Genomic DNA, 21,459 nt, shown 5'->3' with positions numbered 1-21,459 from the left:
CCATTAAGGCTAGAAATTTGTCCGTTTCCATAGAGTTTATAACTGAACATATGGACTCCATCCGAAACCCTGGGACTCTCAAATGGGTGTTGAGGGTTTTCAAATTTGGAATGGGCCGAAAAGACTGATCTGGATTTTGAACTAGAAGAAGGTAAGAGTAATAACCCAGACCCATTTCTGTCTGTGGAACCGTAACCACCACTACTGACTCCACTAGCAACAGGACATCCTTTTGTAAGGCCACCCGTCATAATGGAATCCTTGGAAACAGGAGTGCTCAGAGAATGCCTTGAAGGCAGTCCTGATAAATCCAGGATGTAACCCCTGGAAACAACCCCTCTTACCCATGAATCTGTGGTGGCAAACACCCAGTGGTCTTGAAACTCCAATAAGCGAGCTACCACTACTGCTAACCTCAGTGGGGAAATCTGCGATTCATGCTGAGGGCTTTTCAGGCTGTTTGGGTGCTGGGCGACGTTCTGTCCAAGACGACCAGCCTCTCTTGCCCGCACCTCTCAGCGTCGTCAAGGGGCCCCTGTTAGGTGTACCTCTGGGGTTCCCAAGAAACCAAAAGTAACGAAAATGTTTCCCTTTTGTTTTTGGAGTAGCCACCGGAAGCAAAGTGCTCTTCCCTCCAGTGGCTTGAGCAATGAACTTCTTCTGATCTTGGCCAAACAGTACCGATCCATCAAAGCTCTTTTGGAGTCAGCATCTGCCATCCAAGACTTAAGCCAAGGGGCTAGATTTACTAAGCTGCGGGTTTGAAAAAGTGGGGATGTTGCCTATAGCAACCAATCAGATTCTATCTTTCATTTATTTAGTACCTTCTACAAAATGACAGCTAGAATCTGATTGGTTGCCATAGGCAACATCCCCACTTTCTCAAACCCGCAGCTTAGTAAATCTAGCCCAAAGTGTTTTTCTAGCTGCTATGGTAAAGAAGAAGTACGGGACATCTCCAGCACAGCATCTAAGACTGTCGCCCAGGAACTCAGCAGACTCCTTAATGTGGTCTGCTAAGGGGAACAGTTCGGTTCTCGCAGTGCCAGCCTGGATGTCGTCACTCAAAGCCGTAGATCATTTTTCTACTGCTTTAATGACCCAGGCGGCCACCATAACCGGGTGCAGGGATTCTCCGGCAGCCAGATAGACTTTAGAATGCCTTTGCGCTTCCTGTCAGTATGATCTTTTAAGGCAGCCACACCAAGCAACGGAATCAGTGTAGATTTTGCCAGATGAGCCACAGGAACGTCCACATTAGGGTTTCCCAAGATCCCATTTCCACATTGGGAAAGGGATAATAAAGCAGATACCTTCTCGGTATCTGGAACTTAGTGTCGAGCTCAAGTCTGGTTTCACCTCAAATCTCCAACAGCTGAGGAGATGGGGGAAAGAACAGTCCTTTACTTTGTTCTCTTGAACATAGACGTCTGTGCAGGGACAAGATCTTCATCTGAAATATGAAACACCTGTCTCACAGCCTATATTAGATCCTCAATTCCCTGTTTAATGAAAGGATCTTCCTCCCACCCCGAATTGTCCTCAAACTCTGCTTCATCCGGAATCTCACCCTTCTCCTGTAAGGAGAGGTCCGTGTCAGAGTCATTTAAGTCCTGGGATAGAGAAGGGGCCAAGCGTTTAAGCTGTCTGCCTGCTTTTGTGGTGAGCAGTATTTTTTCCAGGAAAGAAGATACCCTGCTCAAATCCTGGAACGATCTTTCTAACGTTGCATCAAACGGGGTTTAGAAGACTCCCCTGCAGTCTCGGTCATTATCTGAGATGCTTGACCCAAGGAAAGGAGATCTGAAGACCGAGTACCTATATTAGAGGAAGTAAATGTGTTTGCACCTACCTTACTCAAACCTGGGTTATCTCTCTTAAGCTCTGCAATGGACCTTGCCAGCTCCTTGGCCTATGGCAGTTCCGCCAGGTCAGCCACTCCCTCAAACAAACGCTGAACCAGAGTGCACAGGCCCACGGGTCCGACCATCCACAAGCCAGCTTATATTGGCACCTGGAGTAGGTGAAATACATCACAGAAGCAGCTTTGGACTTGGAACTTGTCCCTCTCGCTGACATAGTGTGGAAAGAAGAGGTGACAATTAGGAGAGACACACAATCTATATAAATAGAGTTCTAACAGTATATACACCATCTAAACTGTAATAGAGTGGGTGAACACCGTGCTCTATATATGTACTAAATGCAATTCTATAGATATCTAACTGCTCTCCCTCCTGTCACGGTCACTAGGAGTTTTACCCAGAATTCACCAGATGTAGCCTTACTCACCAGAGGCGCGGAGTCTAACACAGTGGCTGGTCTTCTCCAGGAACTCCCGCAAGGAAGTATGGGTTTTAGCGGCTTCCACTGTGCAGGTAGCGGCCCCCTGGGGAGTATGGTGAATATACGGAACAGCTATGAACAATAAATACACGGAACTATTTAAACAGAATGGCAGAAGGAATGTCAATGATATATATATATGTAATCTCTGAGCAGTAGAAACAATGGTAACCCGGCAGAATGATGAGCGGTAATAATAGGAGGAGAGAGTTCCAAAGTGCTTAGCACGTAGGCAGCATAAAACAGGCAGATGCTTGACAACTGAATAAAGTCTATGTGAGCAGCCAATCGTACAGTGTAGCAGAAGAGTCAGCGACTCGCAGCTATTACCACAGAGGCATAATAGAACTTAGTCCCGAAAATAGGTAATTAGAGTAAGCTGCACCTAGCCGGTATTATCACTGACATGAAGTGAAGACTTGTCCAGAGGCAGGTAGAATACAAGGTAGCCTGAAGCAATCTGCGGCTGGCAGGTATTACCACTGATGTGGAGTAAAGACTTGTCCATGAGCAGGTAAGATACGATGTAGCATGGAGCGGTCTGCGGCTGGCAGGTATTACCACTGATGTGGAGTGAAGACTTGTCCAGGAGCAGGTAAGATACGATGTAGCATGGAGCGGTCTGCGGCTGGCAGGTATTACCACTGATGTGGAGTGAAGACTTGTCCAGGAGAAGGTAAGATACAAGGTAGCGTGAAACGGTCTGCAGCAGGCATGTATTACCATTTGTGTGGAGTAGAGACTTGTCCAGGCGCAGGTAGCGTCCACGACAAACCGGTACCAAAGGTAGGAACAGGAAACTCCTTGGTATCTCAGCAGAATGAGGACCAAGAACAGGCAAAGGTAATAGGGCAACAGGTGTCTTAAGTAGTGGGGAGTGATTAATTATCCAATGAGGATAGGAACAAGGTTTTAACAATCTGTAGGTCTGCACAATCCTCTGGTCAAGATGGCGAACGGCCGCGGCGCAAGACAGGCACCGACAAGAGAGAGAGAGGCCCATGTCTAGAACTAGAGGAACTAATAGTTCGGTGAGTGACACCTCCCCAGGGAACACTGTCACAGCATGTACCAGCAGCTAAAATGGCGTCTGTAAGCTGCAGAGCCCGGGAAACATAGGGGGATTATCCAGCTCCTCCCCTTACTTAGCCCGCCTATGATTAAACATGGTCCCAAAATGCAGTGTAAACTGGTGAGGACTGCGCTCCTCACCAAAAATATGCCCCTTGTACCTGTGGTCCAATCATTGTCTGTCCCTGCAGAGCAGTGGATATTCTGAGATAGGGCTAGAACTGCTGGCATCTCCACCTCCCCTCGGCATGGGAGACCAGTAGAATGCAGCTGCGGTCCATGACACTGCCCTGGTCAGTGGCCGAGTCCCTAAGCACCCTCTGGTACCAGGTGACCCCTTTCCTGGGGGTCTGCAGATGGACAGGTTAACGGTACTAAAGCGCCTGTCCCTGTCAGCATCCGCAGCATTCACAGTGTGAACGCCGCTAAAAGAATGTCATAATAATACAAAATAAAACAATTTTTAAGGCTAAATGAAAAAAGTGACCAAATTCATTGGCACTACTAAAAAAAAATTACTGTTTCCGGGCCAAAGGGAGAGCATAGAGGGGAGGGAACATGTTAGACAAGTTTGTAGGGCTTTACGTTTGTTTACTTTATGTTTTGTTTAAGTTTGTGCTTTCAAATGTTTTTTAATAAAGTTAGAATTGTCCACTTGGTCATTTACGATGTCTTTTTTGCTGTTTTCAACCATACTCTGCCAGCGTCTCCATCTAGGTTGGATCTTTGAACAAAGGGCCAACCCCTCCCTAATCAAACATGCCCTCCCATGTATAGTGAAATAGGGAATCCTCGAGAAACCCTCCATGCTGCTTGAGTACTGGGAGTCTGAAGCGTTTAAATATTTTAAAAGAAGACAGAGACAGGCAGACGTCGGTTGACTGTGCATCATGTAATCTAAACACCAATAACTTGTATAATATGTAAAGGAAAGGAGCCGTCAACATGTCAATTAAACAAATTTCCTTAACTTTGTGAAGTCCAAAGACTGAGAATGGTTACTACTACCTACAAATGAGATAAGGAATCTGTTCACACAACCAGAGAATTGCGGGATTCACTGGAGGTAATTAACCGACTATAATTAAATACTCTGGGTTGTGTTTTTTCCAAACACACATGCTTATTTACGTATCTAGTGTATACATAGGTACGTACGAACATATTGCTTTTAGGGGGCCAAGATGTAAATGTGTATGATGGGAAGAGTAAAAACTAAGTTGTAAAATTTATTACTGAGCACATAGCGGACTCCGAATGACTTATCAGTGGTTGTTAATTCAAGCCTGAGACATAGAAAGGATCGTGCTGCAGACAGTGTATACACTGCCTTGCTGTATCTCGGCTGCTTACAGCAGTCAAATAAATTAATTACTGAGACGCAAACCAGATAATCAACCCCTTTTAGGGACTGAGAATCCGTTGTTGGCTACACAAAAGTTCTTTAGAAACCTCTATTATCGGCTGCTAATGTAAGATTAACGTTATGTAATAAAATGAACCCTCTGATGAGCCGAGACGTCATTGCTGAGTCATTGATCTTTGTCACATTCACAACATTATATTAGATCTATATAGAAATCACATTTATAGGAACTTTGGGCCTGATTCATTAAGGATCTTAAATGAAGAGGATTTTATTTTAGTCTCCTGGACAAAACCATGTTACAATGCAAGGGGTGCAAATGAGTGTTCTGTTTGCACATAAGTTAAATACTGACTTTTTTTTCATGTAGCACACATATATCAACTTTAAATTTCAGTATACAAATAAGCTATCAAGTATTTGTGTGCTAGATGAAAAAACAGTCAGTATTTAACTTGTGTGCAAAACAGAACACTCATTTGCACCCCTTGCATTGTAACATGGTTTTGTCCAGGAGACTGAAATAAGAATCCTCTTCATTTAAGATCCTTAATGAATCAGGCCCTTTGTCTCTAAGGAATTTACATTAGAACTTATAAATCAATCAGGTACCCCAAATAGGAACGTTAAAATGTCAATTTTTGTTATATGTGAGAGCAGTTTTCTTTTAATATACAAATCTATTTTTCTTACACATTTTCTTTCTTGATTTTAAAATATTTCACTCATTTCTGGTTTTAGTTGTTTAATGAATAAAACTGAATACTTATTAAAAATGAATTTGAAAACCTAAGACTGCATCCAATTTGAGGGAAACCTTTTTCTCTTTATTTTTGACACACTTCAACTATGTCTGTGGACGGTAATTAGACTATAACAAGATAATATACTGTGTGACTGGAGCTTTGAATTGCCCTCTACAGCTCAGTAATTTTAATTAACATTTGGATATAAATTATGTAAATATATTTATGCCTGTTTTCATAATTTGTTTTATTAATATCAATAGCATTTACAATATTTAGATTGCTGCAATCATCTCATGTACATCAGCTCATTGAAATTTCTTTTCTACTATGAATTTTCTGATGTTTAACAAGTGTTGATTTTTGTGTAAAACATTTCTCACACTCAGAACATGGAAATGGCTTCTCACCTGTGTGAATTCTCGTATGTTCAATAAGAATTGATTTATGTGCAAAACATTTCCCACATTCAGAACATGAAAATTGTTTCTCCCCTGTGTGAGTTCTCTGATGTCTACCAAGCACTGATTTCTGTGTAAAACATTTCCCACACTCAGAACATGAAAATAGTTTGTGACCTGTATGAATTCTCTGATGTGTAAAAAGACTTGATTTCTCTATAAAACATTTCCCACACTCGGAACATGGAAATGGCTTCTCACCTGTGTGAATTCTCTGATGTGTAACAAGACCTGATTTCTGTGCAAAACATTTCCCACACTCAGAACAGGGAAATGGCTTCTCACCTGTGTGAATTCTCTGATGTGTAACAAGAGCCGATTTGTGTGTAAAACATTTCCCACACTCAGAACATGGAAATGGTTTTTCACCTGTGTGATTTCTTTGATGTTCTACAAGAGCAGATTTGTGAGTAAAACATTTCCCACACTCAGAGCATGGAAACTTCTTACCTGTGTGAGTTCCCTGATGTACAACAAGAGATGATTTCTGCGTAAACCATTTCCCACACTGAGAACATGGGAATGGTTTCTCGCCTGTGTGTGTTCTGCGGTGTGTAACCAGACCTGATTTATTTGTAAAACATTTCCCACACTCAGAACATGAAAAAGGTTTCTCACCTGTGTGAATTCTCTGATGTTCAACAAGAGCTGACTTATGTGTAAAACATTTTCCACAATCAGAACATGAAAATGGTCTATCACCTGTGTGAGTTCTCTGATGTTCAACAAAAGTTGATTTATATGTGAAACATTTCCCACAATCAGAACACGGAAATGATTTCTCACCTGTGTGAGTTTTCTGATGTCTAGCAAAGACTGACAGATGAATAAAACATTTACCACATTCAGAACAAGGAAAGATTTGATCATCTATATGAGCAGTACTATGTTTAGCAATATCCGAGTTGTCAGGAGAACATTCCTCATGATTAGAGGTATCAGATAATATATCTGCACTGTCCACTACTGGCTGTATATTTAGGTTAATGTGCTTTTCTCCTGAAAAATTTAGTGTGATCTTATTATCTTCTGTTTTAAAATCTGGAGCCAAAATGAGACATCCCTCCGAGGCATTCCTGCTTTTGCATCCATCTGCTGAAAATAAAATAAATTAATAGAATTGAAAAACTTGATTTTTTACATATCATACTATTACAGAGTTTATTTTATTCAGTTTCAATCTTAATTTGCAAACTAGGACCACTTTATTTCAATTATAAATGTGCAAATAGTAAATTTGTCTCTTTTGTAAAACAGATAGAACATTAGCGTAAAATACCACAACCACATTACCAAGCACACTACATAGAAACAGACACAGTGACTGCAGATTGTACAGTCACACTGGACAACCTCAGCCAAAATGCAGACTCTGGGAGCTTTCCCAAGCTCATACTGTTTAGCCTACATCATAGGACAGGGAGCTTCATTAGCCAGTGACATTGTTCAACCACAATGCCCATCCAGACATTGTCCTCACACACAAACACTGGAGCCTAGTAAGCAGAATATACATTGCCTATGTGGACACACATGAAGCAAAACAAAACAATGAAGCAGCCTCTATATGTCCTTCTGTTCAAACTCAGGTAGAATAGCCCAGCAGCCAGAGTAAAGGTAATAATTTAGGCTGAAGCTTCGGTGTAGACACACAATGAGAGTGAAGAAAAGAAGCAGGGAACATATGGGCAACATCAGAAAGCGGTAGACAGCATAAGGGCAGAGCAGGATACAGAGATAGATCAGGAGATGAAGAGCGACAGTACAGAGCATCCAACCCGAGATTTGAGGGAAGCTATTGTGCAAAAACTTGTGTGTGGTTATATTTCTGTGTGTGTGAGAAGTAAAGTATGTGTGAAATGAGTGTTGTGATGGGGTGTGTCTGATAATAGAGTGGGGGGAAACCCCTGCTGCTTTGCATTAGTATAGCAGTGTTAGTATATACATATAGAGAAACTAGCATTCAGATATTATTACTCAAAGAACATTATGGGTAATTTCGTATGTGATAGTGTACAGGGAGCATTATAAGTAATGTCACTTGGTATTTCATATGGAGGATCATGGGTAATATCCAACAGGGTCTTATCCCAATGATCAGTGATTGAATCACTATGGTGACGTCCCTTGTTCTGATGTACGGGAATTAACAGACTGTTGGGAGGAGACTGGTCAGATCTCTTAGCCGGCAGCACACAATGAGATGATGGGAGGAGGAGAACAGGTGCTTAATGGTGGCTGATGGCACCTGACTGCCCCACCGAGAACATATTTTTTTTCTCATAAGTTTGCACTGTGGTTGTAGAAGAGATTGTTGTGACTGAACAAGGAGACCATGTGACTCTTTTCTGTAATAAGTGTGTATTACGCACCTGTGTTGAGATCCTTAGAATGCTGGGCACCCCTCACATACGTCTCTTCTTCTCCCTTTATGTTTTCTACCTTAATATAAGTCAGATCTTCACCCTAATTAACCCATACAATAATAAAATAACACTTTAATAATTTAAATAATTGAGACTAAACGGTAGCATATCCGTATATAACACACACCACTTCTCTACAGATCATGTAGTGAATAGTCAAACTGGTGAGGTCCCTAAATTCCATCTACCTGATACTCCTGTGGGATCCTGGGATTTTCCCATGTACAATCCAGTGAATAAAGAGGACGGGGACATCTCTCTGGGGCATTTAGGTTACTGGATCCATCTGTAGGAGATACACAGTGATTGAGTACATGGGTTATATAACCTAACCACACCATAGCTTGACATGAAAAGCAGGAATTACTCTATGCTGGAAAACAATATATTAAGATCCATCTGGTAACGCAATGAAGTCATGGAAGAGCTCTCGCTTTAATCACAGCTGATTCTGTGAAGTTGCGATTTGAGAAGATCGGCCTTGGTATGAGTAGGTAGTTTATAGTATAAAGTTGGTGTTAGCACCCTTTTAACATTTTTTTTATTTGTATTTACACTGTTACATTTTTATCTGTTGAAAGCAATTAAAGTAAGTCCAGATGTCTTTATCTTAAAGAATTAACAGTAGACGATGCTAAAGTCATTGGCAAGAGGGCATTTGAAGCTGAGGAGTGTGTGGGTTTCTCTGGTTCCAGCTAGGTCTGCTGGTGAGAAACCTCCAATATCCTCTTGAGCAGGATTGTTTTTCTGGACAGTATGTTATTTCACCCTAGTAGATTTGCGTCAGGATAGGTGTAATAACTCAAACAACCTGTGAACTCACAGCTTTGTGTAAAATCACAACTCATAACGTGCATTACATGTTAATAACATAGATAGTTGTAGTGCTAGTATACAGCTTGCCTCAAATAAAATGAACAGCATGCAGTCATTACGGAGTACCACATATATTATTATTATTACTAGTTCACAGTCAGTATCAGGGATAATGACAAACGTGATAGTGCACAGAGAGGATCACAAGTAATGTCACATGTTATCTCATTCCATTGATCAGTGATTGAATCACTATGGCAACATCCCTTGTACTGATGTATGAGAGAGTGGGGAGGACGGTGTAGAATAAGAGACTGTTCTAGTGACTGCACAAGAATATGTGACTTTTCTGTGATAAGTGTTTATTTCTCACCTGTGCTGATATCTGTAGGGATTTCCTCCTCCTTACACTGCTGATCACCCCTCACATACATCTCTTCTTCTCCCTCTTTATTCTCTAACTTAATCCTCATCAGATCTTCACGCTAATTAACCAACAAAATAATAAAATAACACAATGTCTGGGTTCAGTAATGCAGAAGAATCAATCAGTGTATAAGACACACACGGTGTCTCTACAGATCATACAGTGCTTTAGTATATTGAAATTCGGTGAGACCATAAATTCCATCTACCTGATACTCCTGTGGGATCCTGGGATTTTCCTCCGTACAATCCAGTGAATAAAGATGACGGGGACATCTGTCTGGGGGTGTTTGTGTAGCTGGATCCATCTGTAGGAGACACACAGTGACTGAGTACATTGTTTATATGTGATTATCAGATGATGTGTGTATCTAGGTGACCCTCAATAGAGCTCTCTCCTTTACAGTAAACCAAAGTCTCTAGTGATGCCAGTCTGGTGATTCTCCATCATCATGTCCTTAGTCTTGTGTCCTTCTAAATACTCCCACTCCTCCATGGAGAAATAGACAGTGATATCCTCACACCTTATAGGATCCTGACACACACAATGATACAGTCATCACACAGACACATCCCCTGGTGGTACTGTATAATGTCCCATTCCCAGCAGTCACCTCTCCAGTCAGCAGCTGAATGATCTTGTTGGTGAGTTCCAGGATCTTCTGGTCATTGTTTCTCTCATGTATCTCTGAGTGAGGTGGAGGCACCGTGATGGGGCTCTGGGTCCTGCTCAATCCTCCTGACACACAGGGATGGCTTCTTGGTGTCTCAAGCTCACTAAATATATTCTTCACTGCTGTTTAACACAGTGTACTGATTGAAACATTTATGTTTGTCCTGTTTGCCTCCATCAGTAATCACATCTCAGCCCCCTCCACCATCTGAATCCTGGCAGCTCCCCCTACAATCAACATATTCCAACATCCCAACAGTGGATAACCCATGTGCAGTGCCCCAACCTCTACCCTCCACTCAATGTCTCCTCTTGAGCTCCAGTAGTTGACGCTCCTTCCTCCTTGGGAACACTTATTAACAACTTTCTGTACAATCCTGATCCTCCCACCAATGACTGACAATAAAAGCTTACTCAGCATGTTCTTCTTCACTCTGCTCACCAAGTCTCCTCCACACATACTGTACACCCCTCTGCCCCACTGCTATACATTTTTTTACAATGTCCTCAAACCATCTCACATTCCTCTACAGTCCAGTTATTACCACCCTTCCATTTTACCTTTTCCCACCACTGTACGTCAATAAAAATAAGTCACCCGCCCTCAATGGACTCAACAATACCTCCCCCTACTCAGCAACCCTAATTTATCTCCTCCATTTACTTACTATTATTTTGTTCCAACAACCCTTTAACTTTCCATTTCTCTGTGTGAACTCTGCTCTGTCCTTTGCAACCTGCTGGCCCTATGTGGTCTCCTTTTCCTCTGGCTCATTCATCATCAGACTGTCGTCCAGGGCCGACTATCAGCTGGCTCTGCTAAAAAGAAATTGAAATGACCACGCAATAGTCCATATTGTGCAAGTGATGGTGTTACAGAAGGTAACACTGGTGTAATATTCTCCAGATGGCTGGTCTCACACTGCCTGCTCTCACTCTGCACTTCCTTGTTTAACATTGACCCTATTCCTGTAAATAAGAACAAGCGCATCAAGCAGCACCAGAGGTTGTGTTCCCTGCATCCCACCCTGTGACATTTCAGTTTCATAGTATTCTTTGTCCAGCAGCACAGCAGAGTTACGCACGAAATTTTAAAGGAACTCCAACGCCCAAAACTAAAATTTCTACATTTGGACCATGAAGATAAACTACAATGCTCAGTGTTACCCTGACAGAAGACTGTAATTCTGTTACACAATACAGCAAGAAGAACGGCTGCACTCAATCTAGTCCTAGTTGTAAAAGAGAACAGGGAACACATAGTACAAGGGGTGAAGGAAAGCAGGGAACACATGGGAGGGAGAGTACACAGGAGAGCGGAAAGGATACAGACATGAGGAGAGGAGAGAGGGCACAGGGGTGGGAGGTGAGAGTACATAGGAAAGCACAAGGGGTAAAAATAATAGGGGCACAGGGGAGGGAGGTGAGAATACACAGGAGAGCACCAGGGAAAAAGACATGGGGAGAGGAGAACAGAGGGCACAGGGGAGGGAGGTGAGATTACACAGGAGAGCAGAAAGGATACAGACATGAGGAGAGGAGAGAGGGCACAGGGGTGGGAGGTGAGAGTACACACGAGAGCACAAGCGATAAAGATATGGGGCGAGGAGAAAAGAGGGCACAGGGGTGGGAGGTGAGAGTACACACGAGAGCACAAGCGATAAAGACATGGGGCGAGGAGAACAGAGGGCACAGGGGAGGGAGGTGAGATTACACAGGAGAGCAGAAAGGATACAGACATGAGGAGAGGAGAGAGGGCACAGGGGTGGGAGGTGAGAGTACACACGAGAGCACAAGCGATAAAGACATGGGGCGAGGAGAACAGAGGGCACAGATGTGGGAGGTGAGAGTACACAGGAGAGCACAAGGGGAAAAGACTTGGGGAAAAAAGCATAGGGGCACAGGGTTGGGAGGGAGAGCACAAGGGGTAAAGGCATTGAGAGAGAACAGGGAGCACAGGGTAGTTGTGGAAAGTACATAGTAAAGCATAAGGGGTAAAGCCATGGGAAGAGGAGAACAGGAAGCACATCATACACACAATGAGAAAAGGGATAGTCAATACTATATTTCATATATTGTCTTGGAGAATCTGTTTTTCCAAAGCTGTAATCAAACCATATGTTCCAGTGTACCTTGACACGTTGGGAAACACAGTTAGGTAGAGTGAGGCATTTACATGAGGATAATCATTTATCTGGAGACTCTCACAGCCACTGGCAATCTCTGAGAGAGTCTCTATAGATTAATAAAATAAGAAACCCTGATAGCATGATCTCTTCAAAACAGATGCATCCCCAGCTTGTTCCAGATACCATCATTTAAATAAAGAAAAAAAGATGTTATTGAAACGGTATTATCTATCTATTATATATGACTCTTTTCTCTGACCACTCAGCAGCTGTTTACAGCAGCTGCTACAATATCAGAGTCTGCTCATCAGTATGATAACAAGAGGGCACCGGAGTCTGCTACACCTGCATACTAATAACAGGACACCACTGTCTGCTCCGGCTGTATTATAACAACAGCACAACATATTCTGCTTCATTTACATTATAATCGAACACTGTAGCCTGATCTATCTGTATTATAATTGCGGGACTCCAGAGCTTGATCCATCTGAATTATAATAACATGACACCAAAACTTACTCCATCTGTATTACAATAATAGGACACCAGAGTCTAGATCATCACTTTCTCAAGAAAGGACAGTCGCTTGCTCTCTGAGCTCCTGTCCACCGCTCTGTAATCTACCTACATTCTGCCTCGAGCTCTGTAATGTCAGCCCCTAATCATTGTAGGCCTGCCCAGGAAGCTCTCCTGAATAGAGTCCTTCTGCCAATGGCCTCCCACCATACTTCCCGTTCAGTACTGTCCACTGAGGCCCTCCTCTCCTGTAACTTGAATCCTCCTTCCGTACTTCCTGGCATGTGCTGTACCTGCAGTCTCCTCTCCAGCGCCCTCTTTTACTCACCGACAACCAGCAGCCCTAGGACTTCCTCCTGCCTCCCCTTGGAGGGAAATGCTTCCGCGCCCTAGTACCTGAGGCCTACTACCACTGGATCATCTGCGGGCCTACGCATGTGCCAGTCGAGGCCTACCCTGCCTCTTCCTGGCCAAGTCAATCTTCTGCACTGATGTCTCTCTACAACCACAATCTTACCTCCACCCAGGATTTCACTGCCCCGGCCCACTCAATCAGCCTCCAGCATTATAGACCTCAACCTTGGTCCTACAAAAATACTTAACGCTTTAAAAAAAATGCTCCCACAGCGATGAACATCTCTGGAGGAAATCTTGCTCCCCCGCCGACATCCTCCACTTCAAAACAATCATTTCCTCCAAAAGCACCACCTCATCCTTGACAAACTCTGCTCCTTCAAGTCTCTCATCTTCTCCAACTGCCCTCCTTCACCCTCCCTCTTCTCCATCAATGTCACTGATATTACCTATTTCACCTCTAGAATTGAAATTTTCAGACGTTAAATCTCTTCATGCCAAGTCCCCCATCTCTCCTCCCCTTCAGCCACGCCACTATGTGCTCCTTTCACCTCACAAAAAAGTCCATGCTCTTCTTCTATACTGTACTTGTCCCTGGATCCCATGGCCTACTTCCACCTTACCACCTCTTCAACTTATCACTCTCCACTGGTATCTTCCCCTCTTCCTTCAAATATGCTCTTTTTCATTCTCAAAAAAACTTACTCTGGACCCTACCTGTCTTTCTAACTCCTGCCTTATGTCTCACCTCCTCTTTGCCTCCAAAAAATGTTGGGGTCATTCCATGTCAAGTGATCCACATTTTAATATTCACATCTGTCCCTGTCCCGTTACAGTCTAAATTTCCTAACACACAAGGTCCATTTTGCCAATTAACCTACCGGTATGTTTTTGGAGTGTGGGAGGAAACCAGAACACCCGTGCAAACACAGGAAGAACATACACACAATACACAGATAGGGCCTTTGTTGGAATCGCACTCACGACCCAAGTGCTGTGAGGCAGCAATGCTAATCACTGTGCCACCCTGCTGAATCATCAGAGTGAATTGTTTTGACAAATTTACAAGCAGTAAGATCCAGGGCTCAGTGGGGGTCATGACTTGGCCTTGCATGTCTGAACCTGCATCAACGGGTCACTTGTGCGGGTAGATTTAAGAAGACAAGTGAAAAAGAAAAATTGCGGTGTTGCCCATAGCAACCAGATTATAGCGATCATGTATCTAATACATTTTAGAAATCAAAGCAAATATCTGTCTGGTTGCTACTGACAACATCACTACTTCATCTTTTCACTTGTTTTGATTCCAACAAAAGGTGACATCCCTGATGGGCAATTGTATTATAATGATTCCAAAGCCTGCTCCACCTGTATTATACCAACATGATGCCGGAGTCTACTCCACCTGTAATATATTAACATGATGCCAGAGTCTCCTCCACCTGTATTATACCAACATGACACCAGAGTCTCCTCCACCTGTATTATACCCACATGATGCCAGAGTCTCCTCCACCTGTATTATACCAACATGACACCAGAGTCTCCTCCACCTGTATTATACCAACATGATCCCAGAGTCTCCTCCACCTGTATTATACCAACATGATCCCAGAGTCTCCTCCACCTGTATTATACCAACATGATCCCAGAGTCTCCTCCACCTGTATTATACCAACATGATCCCAGAGTCTCCTCCACCTGTATTATACCAACATGATCCCAGAGTCTCCTCCACCTGTATTATACCAACATGACACCAGAGTCTCCTCCATCTGTATTATACCCACATGATGCCAGAGTCTCCTCCACCTGTATTATACCAACATGATGCCAGAGTCTCCTCCACCTGTATTATACCAACATGACACCAGAGTCTCCTCCACCTGTATTATACCCACATGATGCCAGAGTCTCCTCCACCTGTATTATACCAACATGACACCAGAGTCTCCTCCACCTGTATTATACCAACATGATGCCAGAGTCTCCTCCACCTGTATTATACCAACATGATCCCAGAGTCTCCTCCACCTGTATTATACCAACATGATGCCAGAGTCTCCTCCACCTGTATTATACCAACATGACACCAGAGTCTCCTCCACCTGTATTATACCCACATGATGCCAGAGTCTCCTCCACCTGTATTATACCAACATGATCCCAGAGTCTCCTCCATCTGTATTATACCAACATGACACCAGAGTCTCCTCCACCTGTATTATACCCACATGATGCCAGAGTCTCCTCCACCTGTATTATACCAACATGATCCCAGAGTCTCCTCCATCTGTATTATACCAACATGACACCAGAGTCTCCTCCACCTGTATTATACCAACATGATCCCAGAGTCTCCTCCAACTATTTATTTTCTAAAAGAGGACACCAAAGCGAGCTTTGTCTACATAAGAATATGAGGGCCAGATCCACCTATAAAACATGAAATACCATAGGCTCCTCCACCTGTTTTATTATAACATATATATATATATATATATATATATATATATATATATATTATATAGGACACCAAGCCTGCTCCACCTGTAGTATGTTAGCAGGACACCACAGTCCATCCCACCTGTATAATAATAACCATAGACCGGGATCTGCTCCCCATACAGTAAAGTGACACCAGAGTCCAGCTCCCCGTGTATAATATATAACAATAATATCATTACCTACTGCCAGACACAACAATGTCTTCCTCTGCTTCCTCCTATTCTACGGTCACCCGGAAGTCGCTATACACCAGAAGTTACTTCCGGTCTTTGGAAGACAGAGGGCGGAGAGCAGGTGGAACGCAGAGACCGGAAGTCAGGTGTGTAACACATCAGAGGAGGTAGTGAGTGTAGAGAACAGAGGGAGGGGGGATTTAGGATTAGATAGGTAGATACATAGACATAGAGTCAGACATGACATCATTTCTTTCAATTCCCTGGGACTGCAGTGTTTTATTTGTATCTATGGACTATATTATAATTTATAGAGACTTTCTATGCCATAAGTCTGTTACAGTCATAATAGACTAAATATATATGTGTGTAATTATCAATCTATAATGTAATATGGTTTGGCAGCTATTGGCTGCTATTTTAAGAGTTATCTTTTGGACTTTAACTTTCACAATTCCTTTTTAATATTTCGGTAGCCAATTGGATTGCAGATCTTGAACAGCAATCTTTTATATTGTATTCTTAATCTACATCAATAAAGCAGAAATGCATGTTTTAAATGTGGGGAATTTGTAAGCCATGGAGTGGCCCCTTGTACACACATTTTTCTTTCTTTTTTTTTTCTTCTTCTTTGTGACTTGATAAGTAGTGACGCCTACAGAGTTCTGGTCTGGAGAATGGGAATGGGGAGAGGGTATTCCTCCCTCTTAGGCTGGACTACTCGGGACACAATTATGGACTGTTCACCCTCCTGCAGTGTGAAATGGTGTCTCGCTGGTTGGAGCACATCCAGGTGTTCGTGGTGAGTCTGCTAACACTGGGGAGATTCTGTGACCTGCTTGAACTTAGTGGCAGAAGAAGGAAGCAGGACCAAGAATACAGAAGGGACATTGATGAAAGAGAGAGAGAGAGAGCGCGTGCTCAGGAAGGACAGAAACCTCCCGTGGAGCAGGAGAGAGAGAGGGAGAGGGCGCATGCGCTCAGGTAGGACAGAAACCTCCGGTGGAGCAGGAGAGGGAGCGTGCGCTCAGGTAGGACAGAAACCTCCTGTGGAGCAGGAGAGAGGGGGAGAGAGAGAGAGCACACTCAGGGAGGACAGAAACCTCCCGTGGAGCAGGAGAGGGCGCGTGCGCTCAGGTAGGACAGAAACCTCCCGTGGAGCAGGAGAGGGCGCGTGCGCTCAGGTAGGACAGAAACCTCCTGTGGAGCAGGAGGGAGAGAGAGAGAAAGAGGGGGAGGGAGAGAGAAAGAGACATTGTGTGTGTGTGTAGAAACACAAATAGAACCAGGGAGAGCTCATAGGGCAGAAATTTTTCAAGACAAATAAAATGTTTATAGTTCTTGTATTAACTGCGTACAATTAATAAAATTCAAAAAGGCTTATCTGTAATTCTTGTCAGATTGTCCCACATCGGCATATGAATCCAAGGAACAAACAGTAAATTCTATAATAAATAAAAATAGAGCTTATCTGTGTGGTCACAAAAAGCGCTGTCACAGGTCCGGACCACCCAGCAAAACAGGATAACAAAACTTGCAGCAAGACCACCCTACATGTTTCTTGCCCAGCACTTAATCAGAGAGTGGTAGGCCCGGCTGCAAGAGAACAGTCTGTTATAGCATCCATAATTAGTTTATTGAGAACCATCCTGTGAAAGAAAACAAGTCAGCAGTTGTGGTGCCTAAAGATGACCTCATCAACATGGGCAGAAAATTACCGGCTATTTAACATTGATAACCCACCAACAAAATGGCGGCTGCCATGGAGGAGACAATAAACTGTCAATACTATTTCCATAGCAAAAAGTCACCTCAAAAAGAGATATATATATATATATATATATATATATATATATATATATATATATATATATATCTATCCTCAATGTTATTGTGATCTATATTTAGAGTATTAGTTGTAACAGTTTCTATGAACCGCTGTGTAGGTTATAGTGAATGTAGTTTATTGCTTATCAGTGTCGGTATGAGTTATTATTCCAGAACTGCAATGGATAAGGAGTAATTTGCCTCCTAGTCCCTTATAGGAGTCCAGTGAAGCTACATTTTTGCACTCTCATCCCCCACAAGATGTGGATAACCAAACTAAACAACTAGTATCTCACATTCTCACAGCTCCTAAAGTACAAATAGGTAATAATTGGAAGCAACAAGGACCCCCCTCCCCCCTCTATCTGTGTCCTCAGAAATTCCATCTGACACATTGTATGAATGTAAGCATCACCTAATACCTCCATAGTAAGCTAAATTACATGCCATATGGGCCACCTGGTATTTTTGGGAAAGTCGTCCTGGCCATCGTCTAGCATGTGTGCCAACACCCCCCTGATCTTCTACTTGCAAACATGTTTTTGACCATGCTTTAAGCCGCTTCAGCATCCTTCCCATGATAGTATAGGACAGGATCTATCATGATAAGTAAGCTACCATTTTATGTAAATGTTTTATAGCTCTTTAAGGCCCTGCATTTAAATAATCGTTAGAAAAGATTTTACATAGTTCTTGAGGTTGAAAAAAGACACCAGTCCATCAAGTTCAAAATATTTTGGATCTCCTGCGATCCCTCACTTATATGTGAAATTGATCCAGAGAAAGCAACCGCCAATCTGTTTTAATTGTGAAAATCTCTGTATTGACCCTTAATGTATTTGTACATAGTAATCATATCTCCTCTTAGATGCCTCTTTTCTAAAGTAAACATGGGGCAGCACAGTGGCTAAGTGGTTAGCACTTCTGCCTCACAGTGCTGGGGTCATGAGTTCAATTCCCGACCATGGCCTTATCTGTGTGGAGTTTGTATGTTCTCCCTGTGTTTGCGTGGGTTTCCTCCGGTTATAGCTTTCTGTACTATTTAGGTGAATACCTTTGGATTGCATTGCCGCGTATGACCTTCTGCCTGTACCTGGACTCTGAACCCTCGCTAGTTGCCCTGACCTTCAGCCTGTGGCCCTGACCCTGCTTGTACCCGACGTCTTCGCCTGTGCTCTGTTAGGCCAGTCAGACATTATCATCTCTGTTGCAGTCCGCAGACCTCTGGCCTGTCCCTACTCTGTGTATTACCTCCCACTCCTGAGTGCCACTGTGTGATCATAAACCGGTACTACACTGAGCATAAGACCTGGGGGCATCTAAGTACCTGTGAACATAACCAGTCTCTACGGGAAAGGCAGCTGCTATAGATGAAGACCTCTTCTGCTAGTTCTACAAGTTTATGACACATTGATGGCTATAACACATAGCCTCACAAAATTACATATGTTTTGTGGTCCCACAATTCTGTAGCTTCATAAATTACCCCAGTAAGAGATTATAGACCTAATTACAAATAGTGTCCTAGTCCAACATTATATCTCCAGCCCATTGCCATGATTATGTATTACTAATGACTGTATGTAACAACAATGTGCTCTGTTATTACTGTGGACAGTGATCTAATAGAATAATATCGCTTTCATACTGCCGCCCTGGTAATATCCCGGGTTTTTCAAGCCGATTTTTGCCAGGGCTCGGAGTGTCCCAGCTCAGAAACACCATTCATACTGCACCTCGGACCCGGGAATTTCCCGGGTTGACCCCATTCATACTGCACAAGTCTGTTCCCTGGCAATTTGTGGGAGTCATCACCAGAGCAGTTTTCATTGGCTGAAAAATGGTGATGTCATTGAAAGGTGACTGTTTTTTTTTTCTTCCACGGGCTCCCACCGATGACATCATCCTCCAGAGACAGGCAGACAGCCAATCAGCTTGTTTTCTGTGCAACCCGGGTTGAAAAACCCGGGTTGCACCATTCATAGTGCAGGTAACCCGGGTCCGACCCGGGAATTACCCCTCGATAAATCCCGGGTTGAAGACCCGGGTTTTTAGACCCGGGATTTTTGACTTGTACCATTCATACTGCACCAAGACCCGGGTCGTTTGAGCTCGCCCCGTCAAAAACCTTGGATTTTGGTGCAGTATGAATGGGGTATAAGTGAACTTCAATAACTTCTACACATGAGCGATCTGTTCTATAACACACATTTCAACTATGTCTATAGACAGTAATTAAATTATAAAATACTGCGTGCATGATGCTTTGAATTGCCCTCCACAGCACATAGATATTAATATATTTTCAGCAATACATTATATAAATATATTTATGCCTGTTTTCATAATTTACATTAAAAATATCAACAGCGTTTTCGATATTTAGACTGCTGCAACCATCTCATATCCATCAGCTCAGTGAAATTGTTTTTCTCTTGTATGAATTCTGTGATGTCTAACAAGAGCTGATTTCTGTGCAAAACATTTCCCACACTCAGAACATGAAAATGGCTTTTCACCTGTGTGAATTCTCGTATGTTCAATTAGAACTGATTTGAATGTAAAACATTTCCCACACTCAGAGCATGGAAATAGTTTTTCACCTGTGTGAATTCTCTGATGTTCAACAAGAGCTGACTTACGTGTAAAACATTCCCTACACTCAGAACATGAAAATGGTTTTTCACCTGTGTGAATTTTCTTGTGTTCAACAAGAGCTGATTTATATGCAAAACATTTTCCACACTCAGAACATGGAAATGGTTTCTCACCTGTGTGAATTCTCGTATGTTCATTAAGAACTGATTTATATGCAAAACATTTTCCACACTCAGAACATGAAAAAGTTTTCTCACCTGTGTGACTTCTCGCATGCTTAATAAGACCAACTTTTTGTGTAAAACATTTCCCACACTCAGAACATGGAAATGGTTTCTCACCTGTGTGAATTCTCATATGTTCATTAAGAACGGATTTATATGCAAAACTTTTACCACACTCAGAACATGAAAAAGGTTTTTCACCTGTGTGAATTCTCTGATGTATAACAAGATTAGATTTGTGTGTAAAACATTTCCCACACTCAGAGCATGGAAATTTCTTACCTGTGTTTGTTCCCTGATGTACAACAAGAGATGATTTCTGTGTAAAACATTTCCCACACTGAGTACATGGGAATGGTTTCTCGCCTGTGTGTATTCTCTGGTGTTTAACAAAATCTGATTTATACGTAAAACATTTCCCACACTCAGAACATGGAAGTTTTTTCTCACGTTTGTGAGTTTTCTGATGTCTAGTAAAGACTGACAGGTGAATAAAACATTTACCACATTCAGAACAAGGAAAGATTTGATCATCTGTATGGCTAGTAATATCTGAGCCAGGAGAATATTCCTCATGATTAGAGGTATCAGATAATATATCTGTACTGTCCAGTACTGGCTGTATATTTAGGTCAATGTGGTTTTCTCCTGAATAATCTAGTGTGATCTTATTATCTTCTGTTTTGAAATCTGGAGATAATATGAGATATCCCTCCGAGGCATTCCTGCTTTTGCATCCATCTGCTGGAAATAAAATAAATGAATATTTTTTCCTCATTACTTTGTACTGGAGATG

The 21,459-nt window shown here is 42.6% G+C and overlaps 1 protein-coding gene across 1 annotated transcript in view; it reads right to left on the bottom strand.

Moving 5' to 3' along the window:
- LOC142095494 (uncharacterized) overlaps positions 1 to 21,459 on the bottom strand; it is a 101,903-nt gene that overhangs the window by 29,856 nt on the left and 50,588 nt on the right. Inside the window, exons 15-20 of the mRNA XM_075178438.1 lie at positions 20,263 to 21,407; positions 9,868 to 9,966; positions 9,606 to 9,717; positions 8,605 to 8,702; positions 8,363 to 8,456; positions 5,838 to 7,085 (exon numbers count right to left, since the gene is read on the bottom strand). Coding sequence (XP_075034539.1) covers positions 5,838 to 7,085; positions 8,363 to 8,456; positions 8,605 to 8,702; positions 9,606 to 9,717; positions 9,868 to 9,966; positions 20,263 to 21,407 — 2,796 coding nt within the window. The remainder of the gene's footprint in view (positions 1 to 5,837; positions 7,086 to 8,362; positions 8,457 to 8,604; positions 8,703 to 9,605; positions 9,718 to 9,867; positions 9,967 to 20,262; positions 21,408 to 21,459) is intronic.

The sequence above is a fragment of the Mixophyes fleayi genome, chromosome 6, assembly GCF_038048845.1.
Source record: "Mixophyes fleayi isolate aMixFle1 chromosome 6, aMixFle1.hap1, whole genome shotgun sequence".
In the NCBI taxonomy this organism is placed as follows: Eukaryota; Metazoa; Chordata; class Amphibia; order Anura; family Limnodynastidae; genus Mixophyes; species Mixophyes fleayi.
This window is presented reverse-complemented; position numbering and strand designations above follow the sequence as displayed.